This window comes from Heterobasidion irregulare (genome assembly GCF_000320585.1).
Source record: "Heterobasidion irregulare TC 32-1 unplaced genomic scaffold scaffold_02, whole genome shotgun sequence".
NCBI lineage: Eukaryota > Fungi > Basidiomycota > Agaricomycetes > Russulales > Bondarzewiaceae > Heterobasidion > Heterobasidion irregulare.
This window is the reverse complement of record NW_009258198.1, coordinates 2950173-2968281: the sequence shown is the minus strand read 5'-3', so window position 1 is coordinate 2968281 and position 18109 is coordinate 2950173. Positions and strand designations below refer to the sequence as shown.

The 18109-nt window shown below is 49.7% G+C and overlaps 7 protein-coding genes across 7 annotated transcripts; 4 read left to right on the top strand and 3 right to left on the bottom strand.

Annotated features, from left to right (window-relative positions):
• Positions 1–11: 11 nt before the first annotated feature.
• Positions 12–1598, top strand: HETIRDRAFT_380498 (uncharacterized protein). The gene is made up of 6 exons (XM_009544660.1): positions 12–154; positions 220–250; positions 308–554; positions 618–982; positions 1041–1128; positions 1184–1598. The coding sequence occupies exons 2-6, from the start codon at positions 240–242 to the stop codon at positions 1457–1459; spliced, it is 987 nt and encodes a 328-aa protein (XP_009542955.1). The 5' UTR covers positions 12–154; positions 220–239; the 3' UTR covers positions 1460–1598.
• A 134-nt stretch (positions 1599–1732) lies between these two features.
• Positions 1733–2212, bottom strand: HETIRDRAFT_100284 (uncharacterized protein; the record flags this gene model as incomplete). The annotated part of the gene is made up of 1 exon (XM_009544659.1): positions 1733–2212. The coding sequence occupies one exon, from the start codon at positions 2210–2212 to the stop codon at positions 1733–1735; it is 480 nt and encodes a 159-aa protein (XP_009542954.1).
• Positions 2213–3748: 1536 nt separating this feature from the next.
• Positions 3749–5479, top strand: HETIRDRAFT_60095 (mitochondrial import inner membrane translocase; the record flags this gene model as incomplete). The annotated part of the gene is made up of 2 exons (XM_009543531.1): positions 3749–4105; positions 4201–5479. 2 exons carry the CDS (start codon positions 3749–3751, stop codon positions 5311–5313), a joined length of 1470 nt encoding a protein of 489 aa, XP_009541826.1. The 3' UTR covers positions 5314–5479.
• Positions 5480–6418: 939 nt separating this feature from the next.
• On the bottom strand, positions 6419–11335 carry HETIRDRAFT_235038 (uncharacterized protein; the record flags this gene model as incomplete). Its single annotated transcript, XM_009544658.1, is given in 28 exon segments — positions 6419–6626; positions 6691–6735; positions 6795–6906; positions 6968–7064; positions 7277–7364; positions 7414–7673; positions 7726–7794; positions 7814–7850; positions 7910–7987; positions 8043–8103; positions 8170–8422; positions 8652–8699; positions 8750–8770; positions 8827–9206; positions 9270–9285; positions 9343–9440; positions 9501–9525; positions 9582–9726; positions 9837–9914; positions 9969–10150; positions 10206–10379; positions 10433–10484; positions 10541–10572; positions 10685–10761; positions 10833–10893; positions 10946–11109; positions 11186–11213; positions 11264–11335. Coding segments are annotated over 28 exon segments (2961 nt in total), but the record flags the coding sequence as incomplete, so codon positions are not given.
• A 1137-nt stretch (positions 11336–12472) lies between these two features.
• On the top strand, positions 12473–12840 carry HETIRDRAFT_43527 (uncharacterized protein; the record flags this gene model as incomplete). Its single annotated transcript, XM_009543489.1, has 2 exons — positions 12473–12647; positions 12704–12840. Coding segments are annotated over 2 exons (312 nt in total), but the record flags the coding sequence as incomplete, so codon positions are not given.
• Positions 12841–13026: 186 nt separating this feature from the next.
• Positions 13027–13218, bottom strand: HETIRDRAFT_167587 (uncharacterized protein; the record flags this gene model as incomplete). The annotated part of the gene is made up of 1 exon (XM_009544657.1): positions 13027–13218. The coding sequence occupies one exon, from the start codon at positions 13216–13218 to the stop codon at positions 13027–13029; it is 192 nt and encodes a 63-aa protein (XP_009542952.1).
• A 441-nt stretch (positions 13219–13659) lies between these two features.
• Positions 13660–18107, top strand: HETIRDRAFT_31896 (Metallo peptidase M16B). The gene is made up of 16 exons (XM_009543437.1): positions 13660–13824; positions 14047–14094; positions 14148–14186; positions 14235–14781; positions 14838–14953; positions 15008–15263; positions 15322–15740; positions 15800–15895; positions 15958–16067; positions 16126–16167; positions 16217–16430; positions 16491–16611; positions 16670–16761; positions 16821–16917; positions 16971–17426; positions 17483–18107. Exons 1-16 carry the CDS (start codon positions 13750–13752, stop codon positions 17953–17955), a joined length of 3201 nt encoding a protein of 1066 aa, XP_009541732.1. The 5' UTR covers positions 13660–13749; the 3' UTR covers positions 17956–18107.
• Positions 18108–18109: the final 2 nt, after the last annotated feature.

Here is an 18109-nt window from a genome sequence, read left to right as displayed (position 1 = left end):
CCACGTACAACATTAATACAGCTTTGCCATCTCTGTTCGAATTTACTGGCGCTCACATATATAAAGTGATCCCACCCAAACTTGATCTGTGAAAGGCCCCTTGATTAACTGCTCTGTGCACTGCTGTCCGCCCTCAACGTAACTTATAAAATAGGTATTGCTACTTGTACCCTTCTCAAAGCCTCACAAAGTCTCACAAGACATTGCCTGATTGTTCAGAACCCTCTTCCGACAACCCCATGGAAATCTCGTGAGGGTTTCTTCCCTCGACCGTCACGCAGTTCGCTGCTGACGCCCACGCTCGCAGCTCGGTTCTTCAAGGCGGATACGCACACCCTCTCTCGCGGGAATGGCAGGGGCGCAGAAAGATCGACAAGTCCATGCTCATGTACCCCATCTTCATCACCGACGACCCGACCGCCAGCGTCGAGATTGCGACGCTTCCCGGCCAGCGACGGTGGGGCGTTGACCGCCTCGAGGAATTTCTCGGTCCCCTCGTCAAGAAAGGTCTCCGCAGCGTCATCCTCTTCGGTGTCCCTCTCACGTGCGAGAAGGTCTGGCGGCTTTCTTTCAAATCAACGCGTGCGCCCCCATTCTGACGTTGCCCCACTGACCAGGACGCGCGCGGCTCCCCAGCAGATGACCCTGCCGGTCCCGTTATCCTCGCCATTCGCAAACTCCGAACGCTCTTCCCTGATCTCTACATCGCGACCGACGTCTGTCTCTGCGAGTACACCTCTCACGGTCACTGCGGTGTCCTCCACGCCGACGGCACCATCAACTCGGAGCCCTCCGCGGAACGCGTCGCGGAGGTTGCCCTCGCCTACGCCAAAGCAGGCGCGCACTGCGTCGCGCCGAGCGACATGATGGACGGGCGCATCCGCGCGATCAAGCGCAAACTGATCGATGCTGGGCTGGGGAACAGGTGCTTGCTGATGAGCTATTCGGCCAAGTTTGCAAGTGGTCTCTACGGGCCTTTCAGGTACGTGTATCGTGCAGCGAAGAATGCTTCGAAGTCTGATTTAAGTGTGGTTATGTAGAGATGCGGCTGGTAGCGCGCCCTCGTATGGCGATCGCAAGTGCTACCAGCTTCCACCTACCGCCAAAGGCCTCGCACGCCGTGCCATTGTAAGTTTTGCGCTCAAGTTTTCCTGTGCCCCTTAACCTCATATCTTTTTCGCAGCAACGCGACACTGATGAGGGCGCCGACATTATCATGGTCAAACCTGCCCTTCCATACCTCGATATCCTCGCCGACGCTGCTCAACTGGCGCCCGACTACCCCCTCGCGGCTTACCAAGTTAGCGGCGAATACGCGATGGTCGTGGCTGGCGCCAGGGCAGGCGTGTACGACCTCCGCGCCATGGCGTTCGAAACAACCGAGAGCATAGTTCGCGCGGGCGCGACCCTCATCTTGACTTACTTCACGCCGCAATTCCTGGATTGGTTGGATGAGTAAGCTGTCTGTCTTTATGGGTTAGAAAGGTCGAGCCTTTCTTCGGATTGAACGGTCCAAAATGAAAGTGTGACTCCAGAGTCCAGATGCTGCTGTAACATGGGGTATGTACCAATGAATGAACGAATGCCTGTCGGCTGCTATGCTTCGCCCATCCGGACGACCGGCGTCAGAGGAAAGGGGTGCTTAATTGCCCGAATGAATAACCATTGGAAACACTGCGGATTCGATCGCCAAAAGAAAAACATAGACGACATGGTATACATACGTTTTCTTTTACCGAGGTTTGTACGGGGGTGGGGGAGTGATCAGCGACCCCCCAGCCTCAGTCATGTCGGACAAACGCCGTGCCTGTCGGGGATCGGGCAATGGACGACGCCAGACAGGAAGTGGCCTCGATTCTTCTGCAGGTATCGAACCACGGTTTGGTGCGGGCGGAGGCACAGAATACGCAGACACGCTTGCCAAAGACCTGCTCCTGACCCTAGATAAAGAAAGCAATCCTTCACGTAGTCGCGGCTGTGCACCCCGTAATGGACTACGAGCGACAGCACAAGGGATGAGTGATGCAGACGCATGTGACGAATGATTGAAGGAGTCGGAGGTGAATACCGATGTGCTTGAGGGAGACATGATCACGCTGGGCTCTATGGAAGCGGGGATTTGGAGATAATGGAAGGGGAATAAGGGAACGTCGGTCTCTGTGGAGGATAGCTGGTCGGCGGGGGTGTTGCCTGGATTAAGTCTGTCTGCCATCGCGGGATCTATGCTTGGGCGTCGTCTCGAATGGTGGGTCTCCATTGGAGAACCCACTTCCAGCTGAATAAGATGGATGTCTGATGATATCAGGTGATCAGACTGAGATCCTCAAAAGCGAGCTTCAAGCAAAGCGAGGGAAGGTGATAGTGTGATATTTACCGCTTTCGGGTTGCTGTCCCAGAGTCATAGACACGGTCTCCGTTTTCGAGGATGACCTTGACCTTGAACTTGAACTTGTCCATGACCGATATAATAAAACAGCAGCGACGACAAATCCAATGAAACATGCGACAACCCCGACAATGATCACGATGAAGACGTCGTTTGACAGAAATACTCCATTCCTCGAGGTTGCACCAGGGGTGTACGTGCCGGCTGAGTGAATTCACAATTACTGAAGGGTACATTAGCAGACCTATCAAAAGACAGCTTACCAACAGGAATGGGAACGAATGGTGCAAATGACGTTCCAGTTTCAGCTCCTCCAGTTCCAGCTCTTGTTGGAGGATTGGAGGAAAGAACAGTCAGGGACGAGGGAACGATGGCTGGGCCATTCGAATCGGGTCCAACACTGGTGCTCACAGTGCTCATCCTCGAACAATAGGTTTGACACTGTAGGGAATAGAGCCCTAAGACCGCAAGGCCTGAATAAAGAACAAGGAGGGGAGTAAGAGGTGCCCAAGGAGATCAGATACTGCATCGCCTTTTGGCAAGGATAGATCGAGGCATCAGAATCACGGCGTCTTTCTAGAGCATGATCGCAGTAGGATGATGCCTGAAGCAGATGCGGATCAAGATGGGACAGGAATCAACATCGAGAGAAAAGCCGCATCAAACTGGTGGAGTACACGGAGAAAGCAGCAGCGTCCCATGGCTGAAGATCTGCAACAAGCTTAGCTCACATGGACAGAAGAAAAATCAGAGATCACCCAGAATTCCTCGGTCGAAACGCGAGGCTATCTGTTCCGGTATTCCTGTGAGACACACGGTGCGAATCCGTGTCCTTTCAAGAAGATATCTCACATTTGTGTTTCTTGATTTTCTGATTGTCGTGTGGGATATACGGAAAGAGCCAAAAAAAATGAACTTCAATACACGATGACCAAGAGACACAGCTAAAGTTAGGCGTGTTCCTCCAGGTTCCTCTGACATGCGATCAACGGGAGCAGAGTGGCCGAGTGTTTGCACCACAGGCGAGCCGTGGATCAGTGCGGATATGGATTAATGAATACTGGGGTAGCCTCTCACTGTCTTCCAAGAATAGCTGTCAACAGTGGTTCGTTCGCTGGGTGGCCCTAGGGCAGGTACATCAGGCATTTTATATCGCTAGCTTTCCAGAAGCTCAGTACCAGAGAGACACGGTTTCTGTATGGAACAACAGCAGTCTGTTCAGCAAATATTATGGATAGTCAGTAACTCTTCAGCGGTCGAGGATACGGCAGTCAAAGCTTGTGACATGGCGGTCACTACGTGACAGAGCCAAGGTCGAGTATTTCTTCGGGGAATGCCGGTGCAAACTTGGTAGACGTTGGCATGTCTCTCCCCGAGGGAACACCTCCCTCAACCGTATTGCCACCTCAAAAGTCTGGTGCGCGAGCCGCGCTCGAGTACACGGGCATCCCCCCATCATGGTTTGAAAAGCGCCCTCGCTTGCCCTCGCGCAACTGGCTCATCTTCATCGGTGTCACGTCGACCGTCATCGGCTTCTACGTCCACGACCGTCGTGAGTGTAAACGCATTCGCGAAGAGTATGCGAGCCGCGTCAGACATCTCGCAGACGAGCCTCTCCATAGCTTGGAATTTGCGCGTAAAGTCACTGTGTATGGTGCGAAGTGGCCGGGAGACGACGATTGGGATCGAAGCACCCGGTACTTTAGGAAGTACGTTAAGGTCCGCGAACGCGCCCTCTCCTGCTGATCTTACTGTTCTGACCTTCTGACCTCGTTCTTGTTTCGGTTTTTTTAATAATTTTTTATAATTTTCAGCCCATCTTTGTCGCTGCTGCAGTCGACTTCGAGATCATAGCTGGAAAACGACACGGGGATCTGGCTACGCGCATCGCGGAGGATATCAAACAACAACGTCGTATCTCCCTAGGCTTAGAAAGTCCAAATGTCCCCGGGGTGCCGCTTCCGACGCAGCAAACGCCCGAGGAGAAACAACGCCGCCTATTCGCTGGCGGTACCGTCCTTGTCGGTCGACCTGCGTTCAAGGAGTACATGGCGGGCTTGCGACGAGGGTGGACAGAAGGGCTACAGAAAGTCGATCGCGAGGAGAGTTTAGCTCAAGAGTTAGAAAGTGATGGGCGGTTTGACGAGCCCGAGGAGACTCAAAATCATATCCACTCTGAAGACGTAGACAACGAGCCGCTCCCTACCCCCTCCCGTCTTCCCCCGTCCCGACCAGGCGTATTCTCCCCTCTGTCTATGCGTGCACCTCCCCCACGCTCTCCTATCCCAGAAAAGACACAGAGCACGGGCGCAGACGTGCCTCCTCCTGCACGCATCCCCCCTCAGCCTCCACTGCTCCTAGTCCCCTTCGTCAATCACATCGGGCTTTCACAAATTCCCTACATGATTATCGACTTCTTCAATGAACGAGCACAAGTCAAAGCCGGCGCCGAGGCTGCGTATCGACTGGTCATGAACGAGACGCGCCCGTTCATCGGTCCACCTTCCGAGCCATCCCAGGCTGAATCCTCCTCAGTTTCTGCCTCTCCCTCGATGACGAACACCGACTTGGCCTTCGATACAAAAGCCGAACTATTCTATAAATCTTCTACGTCCAAACTACCGTCTGAGACCCAGAAAGTCAGGGATGATTACTACAAATCTCTCCCGGCCAAACTAGACACCGCACGGCAACTCGCTCGGCGCGAGCGTGAGCCTACATCTGACGAAGTTGCCGCTCCTCCACCTACGGAAGTGGAACTTCGGGCAGAAAGGCTGAACAAAGAGTTGCGATGGAGAGGGGACGAGAAAGGATGGGATATCATACGTCCCGACGCGCCCGTAGACTGGGATTCGAGAATGGAAGGAGCTCTGAGTGTGTTTGTTGACCCGCAGGATGGGCATTCGAACGAAGTGCTCAAGGAATGAAGTGCACTACACTCAATTGGATCAAACTACATACACCTTCTATCTTACAGCCACCATTCTGTGCTACACAGTGCATCGTGATAATGATCCCGAATGTCCTGTGTTTACATTCAGTCTCCTCCACTTCCTTCGTAATCAACGATCTTGACAGCCCCACTGTCTATCCACGCTTGAAACTCCTCAAACGGGTCGATGTCATCTGAATCGTCCAAGGCTGACGCCATGTGATCCTTTGGAAAATGGACAGCAGGCACCTTGATCGGCTCGTTAGAGACGATGGTTCCCCCCTTCGAGTTGGTGGCCAAGAAAGTAACATCCTCAGAGCCTGCCCTCGTGTGCTTCGAGGAACTTTTTGAATCTTCATCAGTCTGCAAGATCATAGTAGCGGACATGCTGGGATCGCGGAAAATGGATTCGTCGAAGACAAATTCTTCGTCTTCATCCATTGGCGGCAACCCGTGTCCGTCATTCTGCTCAGTATCGTATTCTATGCTGTCCGAATGACGTGCATAGAAGAGAGGGTCCTTGACATCCTAGAAAACATAGGATTGATGAGAAGAGATAAGAGTCGAATCATTGTGCCAACCTGGCTTCCTACAGTAAGCTTGACCCGCTTGGCGGGCAAATTTGGGCTGTCGTCGAGCGTTCGTTTGCGGCCTTGACTCGAAGAGACGGGGGAGTGACGTCTCGGTCCCTCCGCACGATCAGACTCTCCAGTCAAGTCGATCAAATCCCCAAGAGGCGCATGAGCAATGAGAGCCTCCAATTCCGAATTAGAATAGCTTGTCGAGTCAGAGTGTGCATGTACATCTGGACCAGTGTTTCGCCCTCCAGTCTTTAAAAGTTCGCCCGGTTCGGGAAGCTCATCAGACAGATCAGAGTCGCCAGCAAGCTCGTCAATGTCCCTGATAGAACCTTCCGGGTCAACGTCAAGAAGATCAGCGAAGTTTAAATCGAAAGTCGGAGTAGGTCTTGATTTGGGCCCTGAGGAGCTTGGATGAGAAAATGAACTGTCGCCAAGACTATCTGGTAGTTTCAGCCGCCCCCCTTTCGAGATATTGACGTTGGCACCCTTGGTCCGTTCGTGAAGATCTTCGAGTAATTTGACCCCCGCATCTTGACGAATCATTGCGTTTTTCGCAGTCTTCGGAACTTGTTTGGATGCACGATTGTTCCTGTCAGTGTTTTCTTTTTTGATATTAGAGATAGAAGATTTGCTCGATTTTGTTGCTTTTCCCGATGGTTGCTCAGAAGTCGGGGGACCACTTCCTCGCCTTCTCAAAAGCGGTGGTTTGTCTAATCCTTCACGGCAGCTGCACAAGGACCGGGATTTGAAACTCGGATAAACATTAAACTGTGAAAAGCCATAGGACGGACCACATATGACGACAGCTCGTCTTATCTTTACAACTATGGTTGCACCTTGACAAAATAGCACCGAATCGGTTTGCGAGAAGGTCGTCTTGGCAAGGTACACTCACATGTACTTCCCATTCGAAAGCTTATTGGGAGAATTTTGTTTTGCTTGCTGGTGCAATGCTTGGGGTTTTGTTCGATTGTCCTTGGACATCGTATCCTTGATTGAATGATTTTCTGATATCAAAAGTGAATCACGTCCGAAATCCACCACAAGCTAGATATGTCATCAACGTACTGGACTTAATCTCATCCTTCGGAGAAATGTCCTCTTCTTCGTCCACGCTCATGTTCCAAAAGTCTGGGTCATCGTCCAAGCCCTCAAGATCCATTTCCTAGATGCATCATGTGCCGGTATCAGTCTATTCAGATAGGAAGGAATCAATACGGGCGGCCTCACCATGGCGGTTTTGGGGCGAGTGACCTTGACAGGATATTGGCGGCTGTCAATGTTCGGCTTGTACTGTACTGACTCGCCGACCCCTGCGATATTTTCCTGGTAGAAACATCCAGTAAACCGTGGCTATGCAAAGGGTTCGGACGTTACCGATGATATATGAACACAAATTGACTGGCTTGGTTTTTCGAGCTTTGCAAGAATTGTGAATTTCTTCGCTTCTCTGAGAAACTTTGTCCTGTGATCGGTTTGGTAATTAGTAGACTCGGTGGGTGAGGAAATCGTACGGTATCCTCCTAAAGTCCACATAGTCCATCTCGGACGTGAGAGTCAACACGGTTGTCATATCGAAGTTGCGTTTCTTGTTCTTCTTCGATTTGACGGCGAGGGCAGCGTCCAAGATCAGACTACATTCGATCATGAGCTCGATATCGACACTATCTCCCGAGATGTTCGTGGAGACCTCCTTCACAGAAACGTGATATCGAGGTAAGTCTGCAACTAGCGCAAGGATCTCGTGACCAGCGCCTGATCTTCGATTCAGTAACTAAAATATGTTTCAATGGCGCTGAATGAATCATTAGTATGTTTAGACCCACTGCATCGAGACGCAACGGACTCTGCTTGCGCAGGGAATCGAAAGTTGTGATACCGTGCTCTGCAAGGACCTAGGACATCGTCAAGAACAGCATATAAGGCAGAAATGAACGTCCATACTCTTATCCTACACATCCAAGTATCCATATGTCAGCGATTGGAGTTTCCAGAGTAGGATCACGTTACGATTTTTCTCCGATTTTGTCTATTTGACGCAGAACGAAGGGCCGGTCCTCCCAACATTTGCCCTCCAGACTGCGAAGCCTAAATAACCAAGCTCTGTCAGGACACATCGAGAAACCACTACAGTCGAGCTTACAGCTCTAAGCCTCGTTTTACCTGTACGCCGTTTCGTTTTACCAACGCTACCTCGACGAGGGCTTCATTGCAAAAAGTCGCAGAGTTCGAAGTCCGTTTATCAAACAGACTGAAATTTGGGCGCTTACCCCTAGCAATCCGAGGGATGTGGCGAAATACTGATAACGCCTCCAATTGAGGTTGACTATCCCCTACTCTATATTCCGGAAGGTTCAGTTGTATACCGCCAAGGACAGCCTGGAGAGGAACATAACATGATTGAAGCTGAGTCTGACAAGTTTGAGCACTTTCCTGTATCAAAAGACACATTTTGTCACTGGTCTTATCTATTTTCGCGACTTTGTATCGAATGTCGATGTGTTCTCGGATTTTTCGGAGAACCTATGGTACGGTGCGACGTTACGGTGATGCCGAAGAGATAGAGACTAAGCTTGGACTTGCTGATTTCTCTCCGGAGCGAAGCTTCATATCAGAGAGCCTATGGTGTATTAATAAATATATATATATATATATATATAGCGTTCAATGCTCACTCTTCCGTCGCTGAGATGAGCTCGAGCTACAAAATTGACTTAAAAGATGACTAGATCGCTGTTGACATGAATCATACCAATTCACGAAGACCTGGCGCTTCGGGCATCTGAAGAATCAAACTCATCTGTAAAATGTTTAGAATGAACAAGGGGAAACCAAGCTTAATAGACCCACAGTGGACTGTCGGATGTAATACTAGATCCAGTTAATGGAGCTAGACGTCCTTCATGGATATTAGGGAAAATCCATACCTTGCTCATGATATCGCCGTACAAGGTAGAGCACAAATCGCCCGAGGTTCCATCGACGTACTTGACCAAATCCAATTCCTGCAATTTAGTTAGACTGTCAATTACCATGTCGTCTATTCGCTCTTCCCATGTTTGTTCGTCGTCTTTCCCTATCGCATATCTGTTTGGATTCTTTTGCACCCTTTGAAACAGGAACGAATTTTGTAGCCATCCCTTAGCTGTCTCGACATTCGTAATCGTACCCAGGCCGATTTCCGAGTTAATATGCTCTGCGAGATTAAGATGCAAAGAGCTTTCCAGGATGGTTCTGCCTTGGGTGAGATTTTTGTACTTGTGTTCCAGCTCGGCTTCACACATGATTATAGCGATGCCTTCTTTATCTGCATACAAAACGGATGAGAGAGGTTCCGCTGAAAATCGGGTTCCACAGATGGATAGTTTACCAAATTGAGGTCTTCCCTTATCAATGTAGTATGCGAGGTCAATATAGTCACTTGGAGAACGTGATCTACTCACCGCGCGACCTATCATTTGCATGATGTCCAAGTCCGAATATTCCTCCATAGTACTTCCCTGAAACATCTTGACGCCTTTGATCACAACGATATGAGCAGCTGGTGGTTCGAGCAGATTCAGACGGCGGATCTGACAAACAGGATGCTAGGGACGCTCACGCAGGTTGACCCCTACTGCAAGCGTCTGTGAAATACATTTCACGCTGATGTTCCGGTTTCAATACTAGTCGGCACACGTACCGATGTTGCTACAACGACTCGTAGATCTCTGCTCAAGAATAGACCTTCCGTTGTTCGTTTGTCATCGATTGACAAGCCGGCATGATGCACCCCGATACCCGCCTGTGCAAGCTCTACAAGACGTTGTCTCAGGTCACTGTTGAATCTGGTGATACCCCACGCACTTTCCAATCGTTTGTCATGAAATGACGGGTCAATCCTGGATTCACGGCTTAAGACACCATGTATCCATGAGGGTCAAGAGAGAGAAATTACCGTCTTGATTGACTCCAAGGTAGATTTTGTTTTGACTGGGCGGCCTTCTCGTAATCTTTCATCAGTTGTTCGGCAGTGCTGAGGACACCTGTCTTATATTCAGCAAACGGACACACGGCTCGTGTGAAAAACGTGAAGACACCTTTCCTTGTGGGGCAAAACACCAGCATGGGTTTTTGAGCGGAATGGTGCTGCAGCAGGTTAAACAATTTAAAATTCAAAGAATTTCCGAAGACAAAATCATTCTGATTTTTCCCCTTTGGGAAGCCATAGACAAAGCGTTCCAGTTGACATGGCCTGAACTCTTCGCCGAACTAGATATGGAAAGGCGTCAGAAATTACAGCGACAATAGCGTCGACATAAGCTACCTGGAAGATTCGAGCTTGTTTGCTTGAGTTTTGGTCTCCAATCCAGCTTGCGATGTCTTCGATGTTGGGCACTGTAGCTGAGACGCAGATGAAACGAACCGCCGACCCGCGGGTCTTCATTCGAGACATTACAACCTCGAGCGTACTTCCTCGCGATTCGTTGAGGATGTGAACCTGATGACGTCCAAATGAGTTGAAGATACGGGGAAGATCAAGACAAAATAAACCTCATCGACGAGGAACAGCTGGATTTGCGACAATATCTGCCTATGGTCGCGCCTAGCCATGACACCTTCAACATATTATCGTAAGACAATCATATGAGTTGGACTCACCAACTCCTAGTTAGGCTGTCCCATTTTTCTCCCTGCCGATTTTTTCAGGAATCAAATTCAAAGTATCCGTGTGTTCTGCCTACGGTAGTAACACTGGGTAATATGCTCCATCAGCCGAGAGGACGATATCAGGGATAAAATGACAAACATTATATTTGCGCTCACCGCGTTCCCCCAAGCACTCTTCCCAAAAACGACAGTGTCGCCTGTTAACTCGCAGCCTAGAGTCGTCCCAAGATTGTTCAGAGAAAGGGTCTATTATTTATCTGGGATACGGTTGCTGATTATTCACATTTAATGCCAAGGCCGGAGAATTTAGACTCCCAGTCCCTGAATCTCTCGGAACAAAGCGCCTGCAATAACAACATCTACAGAAGAGCAACGTAAATAGAAAGAGCACCGAACCTTGGTCGGCGCCATATAGACGCATTTAACATCTTCACGGTTTCCTGCGATCGTAAACATGCGTATGATGGAAAGCTCGAATAGCACAGTCTTTCCGCTTCCGGTTGGGGCTGTGATAAAGTAAGGTGGAATATCAGAAATGTTCAATGAGATTTCACCGCGTACTCACCACTGATGACCTAGGTGTATGGTGTGAAACAGAAAAATTTGCGTTTTCTGACATTGAGCTTTCGATACAACGTACCATGTTTTCCGCCGTATGCATAATCTATGGGCCATATTGAACGATGACATAAATATTGAAGGGATAGTGCTCACCGAATCAAAACATTGGGACTGAATTGCGTTGAAGACGCCGAACTTGAACAAGCTTCGATACATATCAGCTAATAGAATGTAGTGTGAGGTAAGAGAGTTGTGGTCAACGAAGATCGTGAACCTTACGAAGCTCCGAGACCAGGCGTAATCGAATCCCGTGTGTGTTTTTCACGGTAGATAGGGCAGAGCGATCAATGCTAGATAAAGGCAGAGGGGTAGCAAACCTTGGCCTTCCGCGGGGCGAAGGGCTTGGAGAGGAATGCTGAGCGTGGTGCATAGACCTAAATTGCTCGTGTAGTTGTGGACGATTGACAATATTTCGAGTCAAAGCGAAGGGAGGATTACGAGGAGAATGAAGAGAGGCTATATAGATCTAAGCATATTCCAGCGCTATGAAATGGCATATACGGACTGCTGAGCTGAGGCACGGCCATTGAGATTGGCTGGTTCATAAAACGAAAAGGGGTCGAGTCTTGGCCATAGTCACTCTGATTTAGATGCGTGGAATATGCATCATCGTCAAAAAGCCCTTCTTCCTCGTATTGGTCGATGTCATCTACACTATCCCGTACTTGGGGTGCAACCTGAACGTGGTTGGTTGTCGCTAGGTGAGGAAATTTTAGATGCCTTCGGTCAGGTGGAGACTGTGACGAGTTTTCTACATTATTGTACAAGTCTCAATGTAAGAAATGAAGTAAATGGAGGCGCATATACCCACCTATATCATCTGTATAGTCATTAGCATAAGTCTGCTCCGGTCCAAGCCGCACACCGTCGGGGGGAGAAAGTTCAAGATAGAGATCTTCGATATCGAAGTCAAGTCTTCGTGAGGCCATGCGAAGATCGCGGTGCAGTGGTGGATGGTGCAGGGGGAGAAAGTTTGGTCAGTGCCCTCAGCTGTGACGCGTCGTGTATTTACACCACGTGATTTGTCACATGCCATCGGCCAAAGTCACGTCTCTCGTGACAGAGGTGACCAAACGCGTTCTGTGTCCTTCATCACTGCTGCAGCTTCCAGATTGCACGTTGCGCCCGCAAACTCGTTCAACGCATACATACACCCTCTCAAATATGGCCGCAAAGCAGCCTGCTCAACAGCAAGCAGACCAGAAGAAAATCGACGAATATATCGAGAAGTGTGCTCATCTTCATCTTAGGCCCAGATCACGATGCTAATTCGCTCCTAGAATCCATTACTCTGACCGTTATTCGGACGACGAATATGAATATCGTCATGTCATTCTTCCGAAGCCCCTCTTCAAGCTTATTCCCAAACAGTATTTCAATGCAGATGACTCTGGGACACTTCGGCTGTTGACAGAGCCAGAGTGGAGAGGCATTGGGATCACACAGAGCCTTGGATGGGTACACTACGAAGTCCATGGTACCTCACTTTTATTCATATGCAAAATTTTTGTCTGATATCGTGCTGTCGTGTAGCGCCCGAGCCACATGTCTTACTCTTTCGACGACTGAAGAACTTCGATCAGCAGTATGCTCAGCAACAAGCCTACGAACAACAACAACAGCTCGCGAATGGGAAGATTGCTGCAGGGAGGAATGGCAGAAAGAAATAAGAATAGGATAACCGTGTTGAGTTTCTTACATTTCACATCGGACTTGTTGTCACATCTGTTCCTTGCATCCAGTTAGCAGCTTTCGTACGGTTCGTTACCCCAACTCCCCAAGATTCCTCATGGTATACCCGTCGTTCATGAGCGATCTACTTTCTCGTTTGGTGTGTATCACGACGATGACGATCCCTAATTGGCCCACTCTTTCTTCACTATGTAATCAAAGCTGTACCAGTTTTTTTCACTCTCAAAGCGAGCCAAACGCCTGAAGTACTCCAGACTTTGTATCACTAGCAACTCGTAGACAGATACCGTATCGCCTCCACATTGACCCGTCCGCTTTGTGAATTGGACGTGACAGCACAGAGTACGACAGCTCATACAAGACAAGAAAGACCGGCGTACATGTATCAACAGCGTATATTGATCCAGCATGGCAAAGTATCGAATCGAGGAACATCGGCGAGGAATATAAGTACAGTAAGGGTAATGTCTCTTACGTCGGAAACGGCATCACGGCGGAGATCACAAGACTCTGACCGAGACGGCTGTTGACGCGTACTTTTTAGCGTCAAGCTGTTCTGATTCCAAGCCTCATCCAGCTAAGCGTCACTGTGAGGGTCGCTGTGAGTACGTACCCCAGCCTGGAGGTCTCCAGAATTCATGTTACGCCGTCTCGCAGTGCCGGGTCGCACACCCCATTCATTTCCTGCTTATAACACCCTCAGGCCACTACAACTTCTCAAATATCGTCTGGTCACTACAATGGCCACCCCCAATGAGGAGGCGCACTGGCTTCACCACACGTCCAAGAAGGGCCTCGCATACTCTCTCTATACAAAGCCTATCCAGAAGTCTCCTCAGGATGACAGAGATTACAGACTCATCCGACTAGACAATGGTTTGCAGGCAATGTTGGTTCAAGATATCAAGGCAGACAAGTCTGCCGCAAGCTTGGATGTAGCTGTTGGACATCTGGACGATCCTGTACGTATCCATTGACAATTCCATGTGCATGCTGTGGAGGGCGAGAGTCCATTCTCGGTTGTCGGGGCGCCATAGAACACCCTCACGAGTACTCAGGATCAGTTATGTCCCGAAAACATAGATCGGGACACGATGGATTCTTGCGCTGGTCCACGAATATGCAGCGGAACCTCTCACGACAACTCTCCCTGAAAAAGCAATCCGTACTCACAAGTCACATAGGTTGACATGCCTGGTCTTGCGCACTTCTGTGAACATCTGTTGTTCATGGTAAGAATTTTGGGAATGAAATCTTCATACAATCCTCAACAATAATTTGATAGGGGACCGAACAATTCCCGAAGGAAAATGAATATTCTGAGGTATGAATACCCCCGAGTGGCTGAGGCATCATACTGATGTCATATCAGTATTTGTCGAAAAACAATGGATCGTCAAACGCATTTACAGCCTCGCATAACACAAATTACTATTTCAACGTCGCCACGCCGATGCTGCAAGGCGCCCTCGAACGCTTTTCTGCATTCTTCCACAGCCCGCTTTTCTCTCCGTCCTGCACTATGCGAGAGCTCAACGCCGTCGACTCCGAGAATAAGAAGAACTTGCAAAATGACATGTGGCGCATCTTCCAGTTGAACAAATACCTCACCAAACCTGGTCATCCGTGGAGCAAATTCGGTACCGGCAACAAAGAGAGCTTGACGCAAGCAGGTAAGGATGCCAAAGCCAAGGGTTTACTCAACGGCGCGAATGGCAAAAAAAGTGTCACTGGTAACACTCTTGCGCCGTCCCCAATCCCGTCTCGCGTTGCATCACCTGCCCTATCCACAAATTCTGCGACCAGTGAAACGGAAGCGGACGGTGGCTTTGTCGGACAGGAGACCCGTCGTAGGCTCATTGAGTGGTGGACCAAAGAATATTGTGCTGGCCGCATGAGAGTTTGCGTATTAGGCAAGGGTAAGAGTAGACTTATTGATTTTGAAGGCGTCTCTTGACAGAATCTCACCGTGCAGAATCTCTGGATGAGCTCTCGGAGATGGTTGTCGACCTGTTTTCTCCAATCAAGAATAACGGACGGGACCCATTACCTATGATTCAAGATCACCCTTTCGGTACGAATGAGAAAGGCGTAGGTCCAAGCCCTACTGGATCGCTGACACTGCTAACGGTTTCTTGTTGCTAGAAACTGATATCTGTTCAAACTGTCATGGACTTTCATGCAATAGAGATATCGTTCCCGTTCCAATATCAACCTCCATTATGGCGCCACAAGCCTGGACAGCTTCTCGCTGATCTTGTAGGACATGAAGGGCCGGGATCTCTACATTCGTACCTGAAGAACAAAGGCTGGGTTACTGCTATCCATAGCGGACCTCAAGAGCTTGGTCGAGGGTTTGAGATGTTCAAAATCACGCTGTATTTGACTGAAGATGGCTTCAGTAAATGGGTTTCTCTTGCTGATTCGGCTCACGCTAAACTGCTTTATCATCATCTTAGAAAACCACAGGGCATGTGCACTTGCGGCATTCAACTACCTTTCTTTATTACGCTCACAGCCACTTCCTGCATGGTTCCAACGAGAACGAAGTCTCATCTCCAACATCCGTTTCCGTTTCCTAGAAAAACGGCGCCCCGACAACTTTGCAGTATCAGTTTCTGAGCATCTCGCATGTCCTATACCTCGCGACCTGACCATCAAAGCGGCTCATGTTGTTTGGGAATGGGATGCTGAAGGCGAGGCAGAAAAGAAAGCGCAGCAAGCGTTAGAGGGTCTGAGAGTCGGAGAAGGTCGCGCTGTATTGATGGCGAAGAAAGAAGATCATGAGCGTATCACAGGAAAGAAGGAGTGGCAGAAAGAGCCATGGTATGGAACGGAGTTTAGAGTTGAGAACTTCGACGAAGAGTTTGTCAAATTGGTATGTTTCGTTCACGAGGGCACTCATGACATTTGGTACTAACGTCTTTCCCTTGCAAGGCTGAAGGCCCTAATGTCGTCCCAGAACTGCACCTCCCGCGACTGAATGATTTTATACCGCAAAATTTGGACGTCGACAAGCGAGAAGTTGCCGAAGCACGTCTCATAATTTTCATGCCTCTATCGCATCTAACTGATGAACACTGCCTATCTGATAGCCACAGCCACGCCCTCACCTCGTTCGCGAGACTGCTCTTTCGAGTTTATGGCATAAGAAAGATGACCGCTTCTGGGTCCCAAAAGCCTATGTCATGGTGGATATTCGGACGTCTGTCGCGCACATACATCCCTCTAAAATCCCAACACACTCATATTGCTCTCCACAGCCCTGTAGCAAACGAATCACCCTTGGCATCCGTCTTGACCCGGTCAGTATGTGGTATTTCAGGCCGTGAAGCCGACTAAATTTGTGTTTAGCATCTACGCCGAGCTTGTGACCGATTCACTCTCCGAGTATGCGTACGCCGCAGAGTTGGCTGGCCTGGGTTCCAATGTCGCAGTATCGACACTTGGCATATATGTTTCCGTCAGCGGTTACAATGATAAATTGCACGTCCTCCTGCGGGATGTCCTAGAACGACTGAAGAATGTCCAAATCAAGGCGGATAGGTTAGAAGTCATGAAGGAACAGGTGCGCTTTTACCATTATGATATGTGTATGGGCCAAAGCCTGATGCCGCTGTCAAACTAGGCAAAAAGGGAGTGGCAAAACTTTTTCCTCGGACAGAGTTACCGTGTTTCGGACTACTTCACTCGTTACCTGATGATTGAGCAGCAATGGACGATAGCAGAGAAGCTGCAAGTCATCGATTGTAAGAAAAATCCGTTACTTTTTTTTTTCACAAATCGGGCTAACATATTCCCTTCAAGCTGTTACTGTCGAGCAGGTAGAAGAGCATATGAAGAAGCTTCTATCAAGAACCTACTCTCGAATCCTGGTCGAAGGTAACATATATAAAGATGTGTGTCCCTCTTTCTCACTCATCGTGTGACATTCCAATAAAGAGAACTGTGCTTTCAGGAGGCTGCTGACCTCGCAAAGATGTCAGAAGACATCATCAGCTCGTCGCCGATGCCTCCGTCTGAGATGGTCGACTTGTCACTTCAGTTACCCGAAGGTAGTTTTGATCGCATCCGTCGTCTTTGACAGTCGTTGACAGTCGTTCTCCAGGCTCCAACTACGTTTGGTCGATACCGGTTCCAAACCCGAACGAACCGAACTCTTCCCTCAGCTATTACGTGCACTTTGGACCGCTGATTGACCCGCGTCTCCGGGTCGTTTCCGTGCTCCTGACACAGATCCTCTCTGAGCCCGCTTTCAACATCTTGCGTACCAAGGAGCAACTGGGCTACATCGTCTCGGCATCGCAATGGGTCGCGCCTGGCGCGAACGAATCAGGTCTGCGCATCGTTGTTCAGAGCGAGAGAGGTCCCGTATATTTGGAAGAGCGCATCGAAGCGTTTTTGGAACACATGAAGGGTGTGATCGAGGCGATGAGCGAGGACGAATTCTTAGAACAGAAAGCAGGGCTCGAGCGACGATGGACGGAGGCCCCGAAGAACCTGTCAGAGGAGGTAAACAGACATTGGGCCCATATCGATTCCGGATACCTTGACTTCCTCCGCCGTGAGTCCTCTTGGTATTGGATCGAGAGCTTCCGGCGCTGACTTAAACAAAAACAGGCTCTAAGGACGTCGCTGAGCTGGCGACTGTCACAAAGGACGAAGTCCTCGCGATCTTCCTGTCGCATGTTCATCCGTCATCCACAACACGGTCCAAACTCTCCGTCCACAGCCGCTCTCAGCAACCGCGGCCGAAGCACGTCAGCATCGCCGCGGCCGAGGCGTTCGAGCGCCTCGTGCAAGAGGCAGGTATTGCTGTGGACGGGATCAGCTGGAGAGAGGACTTCGCGGCCGACGCCGAGCCCCTTGCCAGCGACTTCACGAAGCACTGGGAAGGGGAGGCGGTGGAGAAACTGCTTGTGGCACTGCCCGAGCTTTTGGAGATGCACCCTGCCCGCGCGGACTCGGAGGGTGCGTTGAGAGACGGCGTGATTCATATCGAGGATCCGAAAGCGTTCAGGGCATCGTTGAAGGTGTCTGAACCCCCGAAACCACTGGTAGAATGGGGTGACTTGCCCACGTCTAGATTCTGATGTTCTGAATCGCCGTTGGGGTCGCTACCTAGTATAATATCATATACACAGAGCACTTGTATCATCTACTCGTCATCCTCCTTCACTGATATACTGAGCCTTCGGTCTTGAGTTCCATACAATCATATCATATCGTCTCGTTTCGCCGTGTTCT

Bases quoted from the DNA above. Each gene is read 5' to 3' on its own strand.
- HETIRDRAFT_31896 (XM_009543437.1), top strand. From the start codon at position 13,750: ATGTTGGTTCAAGATATCAAGGCAGACAAGTCTGCCGCAAGCTTGGAT. The intron at 15,741-15,799 runs GTATGTTTCGTT...TTCCCTTGCAAG, and splicing joins ACGAAGAGTTTGTCAAATTG to GCTGAAGGCCCTAATGTCGT. The intron at 16,068-16,125 runs GTCTGTCGCGCA...TGCTCTCCACAG, and splicing joins GTCATGGTGGATATTCGGAC to CCCTGTAGCAAACGAATCAC.
- HETIRDRAFT_380498 (XM_009544660.1), top strand. The intron at 555-617 runs GTCTGGCGGCTT...CCCACTGACCAG, and splicing joins TCCCTCTCACGTGCGAGAAG to GACGCGCGCGGCTCCCCAGC. The intron at 1,129-1,183 runs GTAAGTTTTGCG...TCTTTTTCGCAG, and splicing joins GCCTCGCACGCCGTGCCATT to CAACGCGACACTGATGAGGG.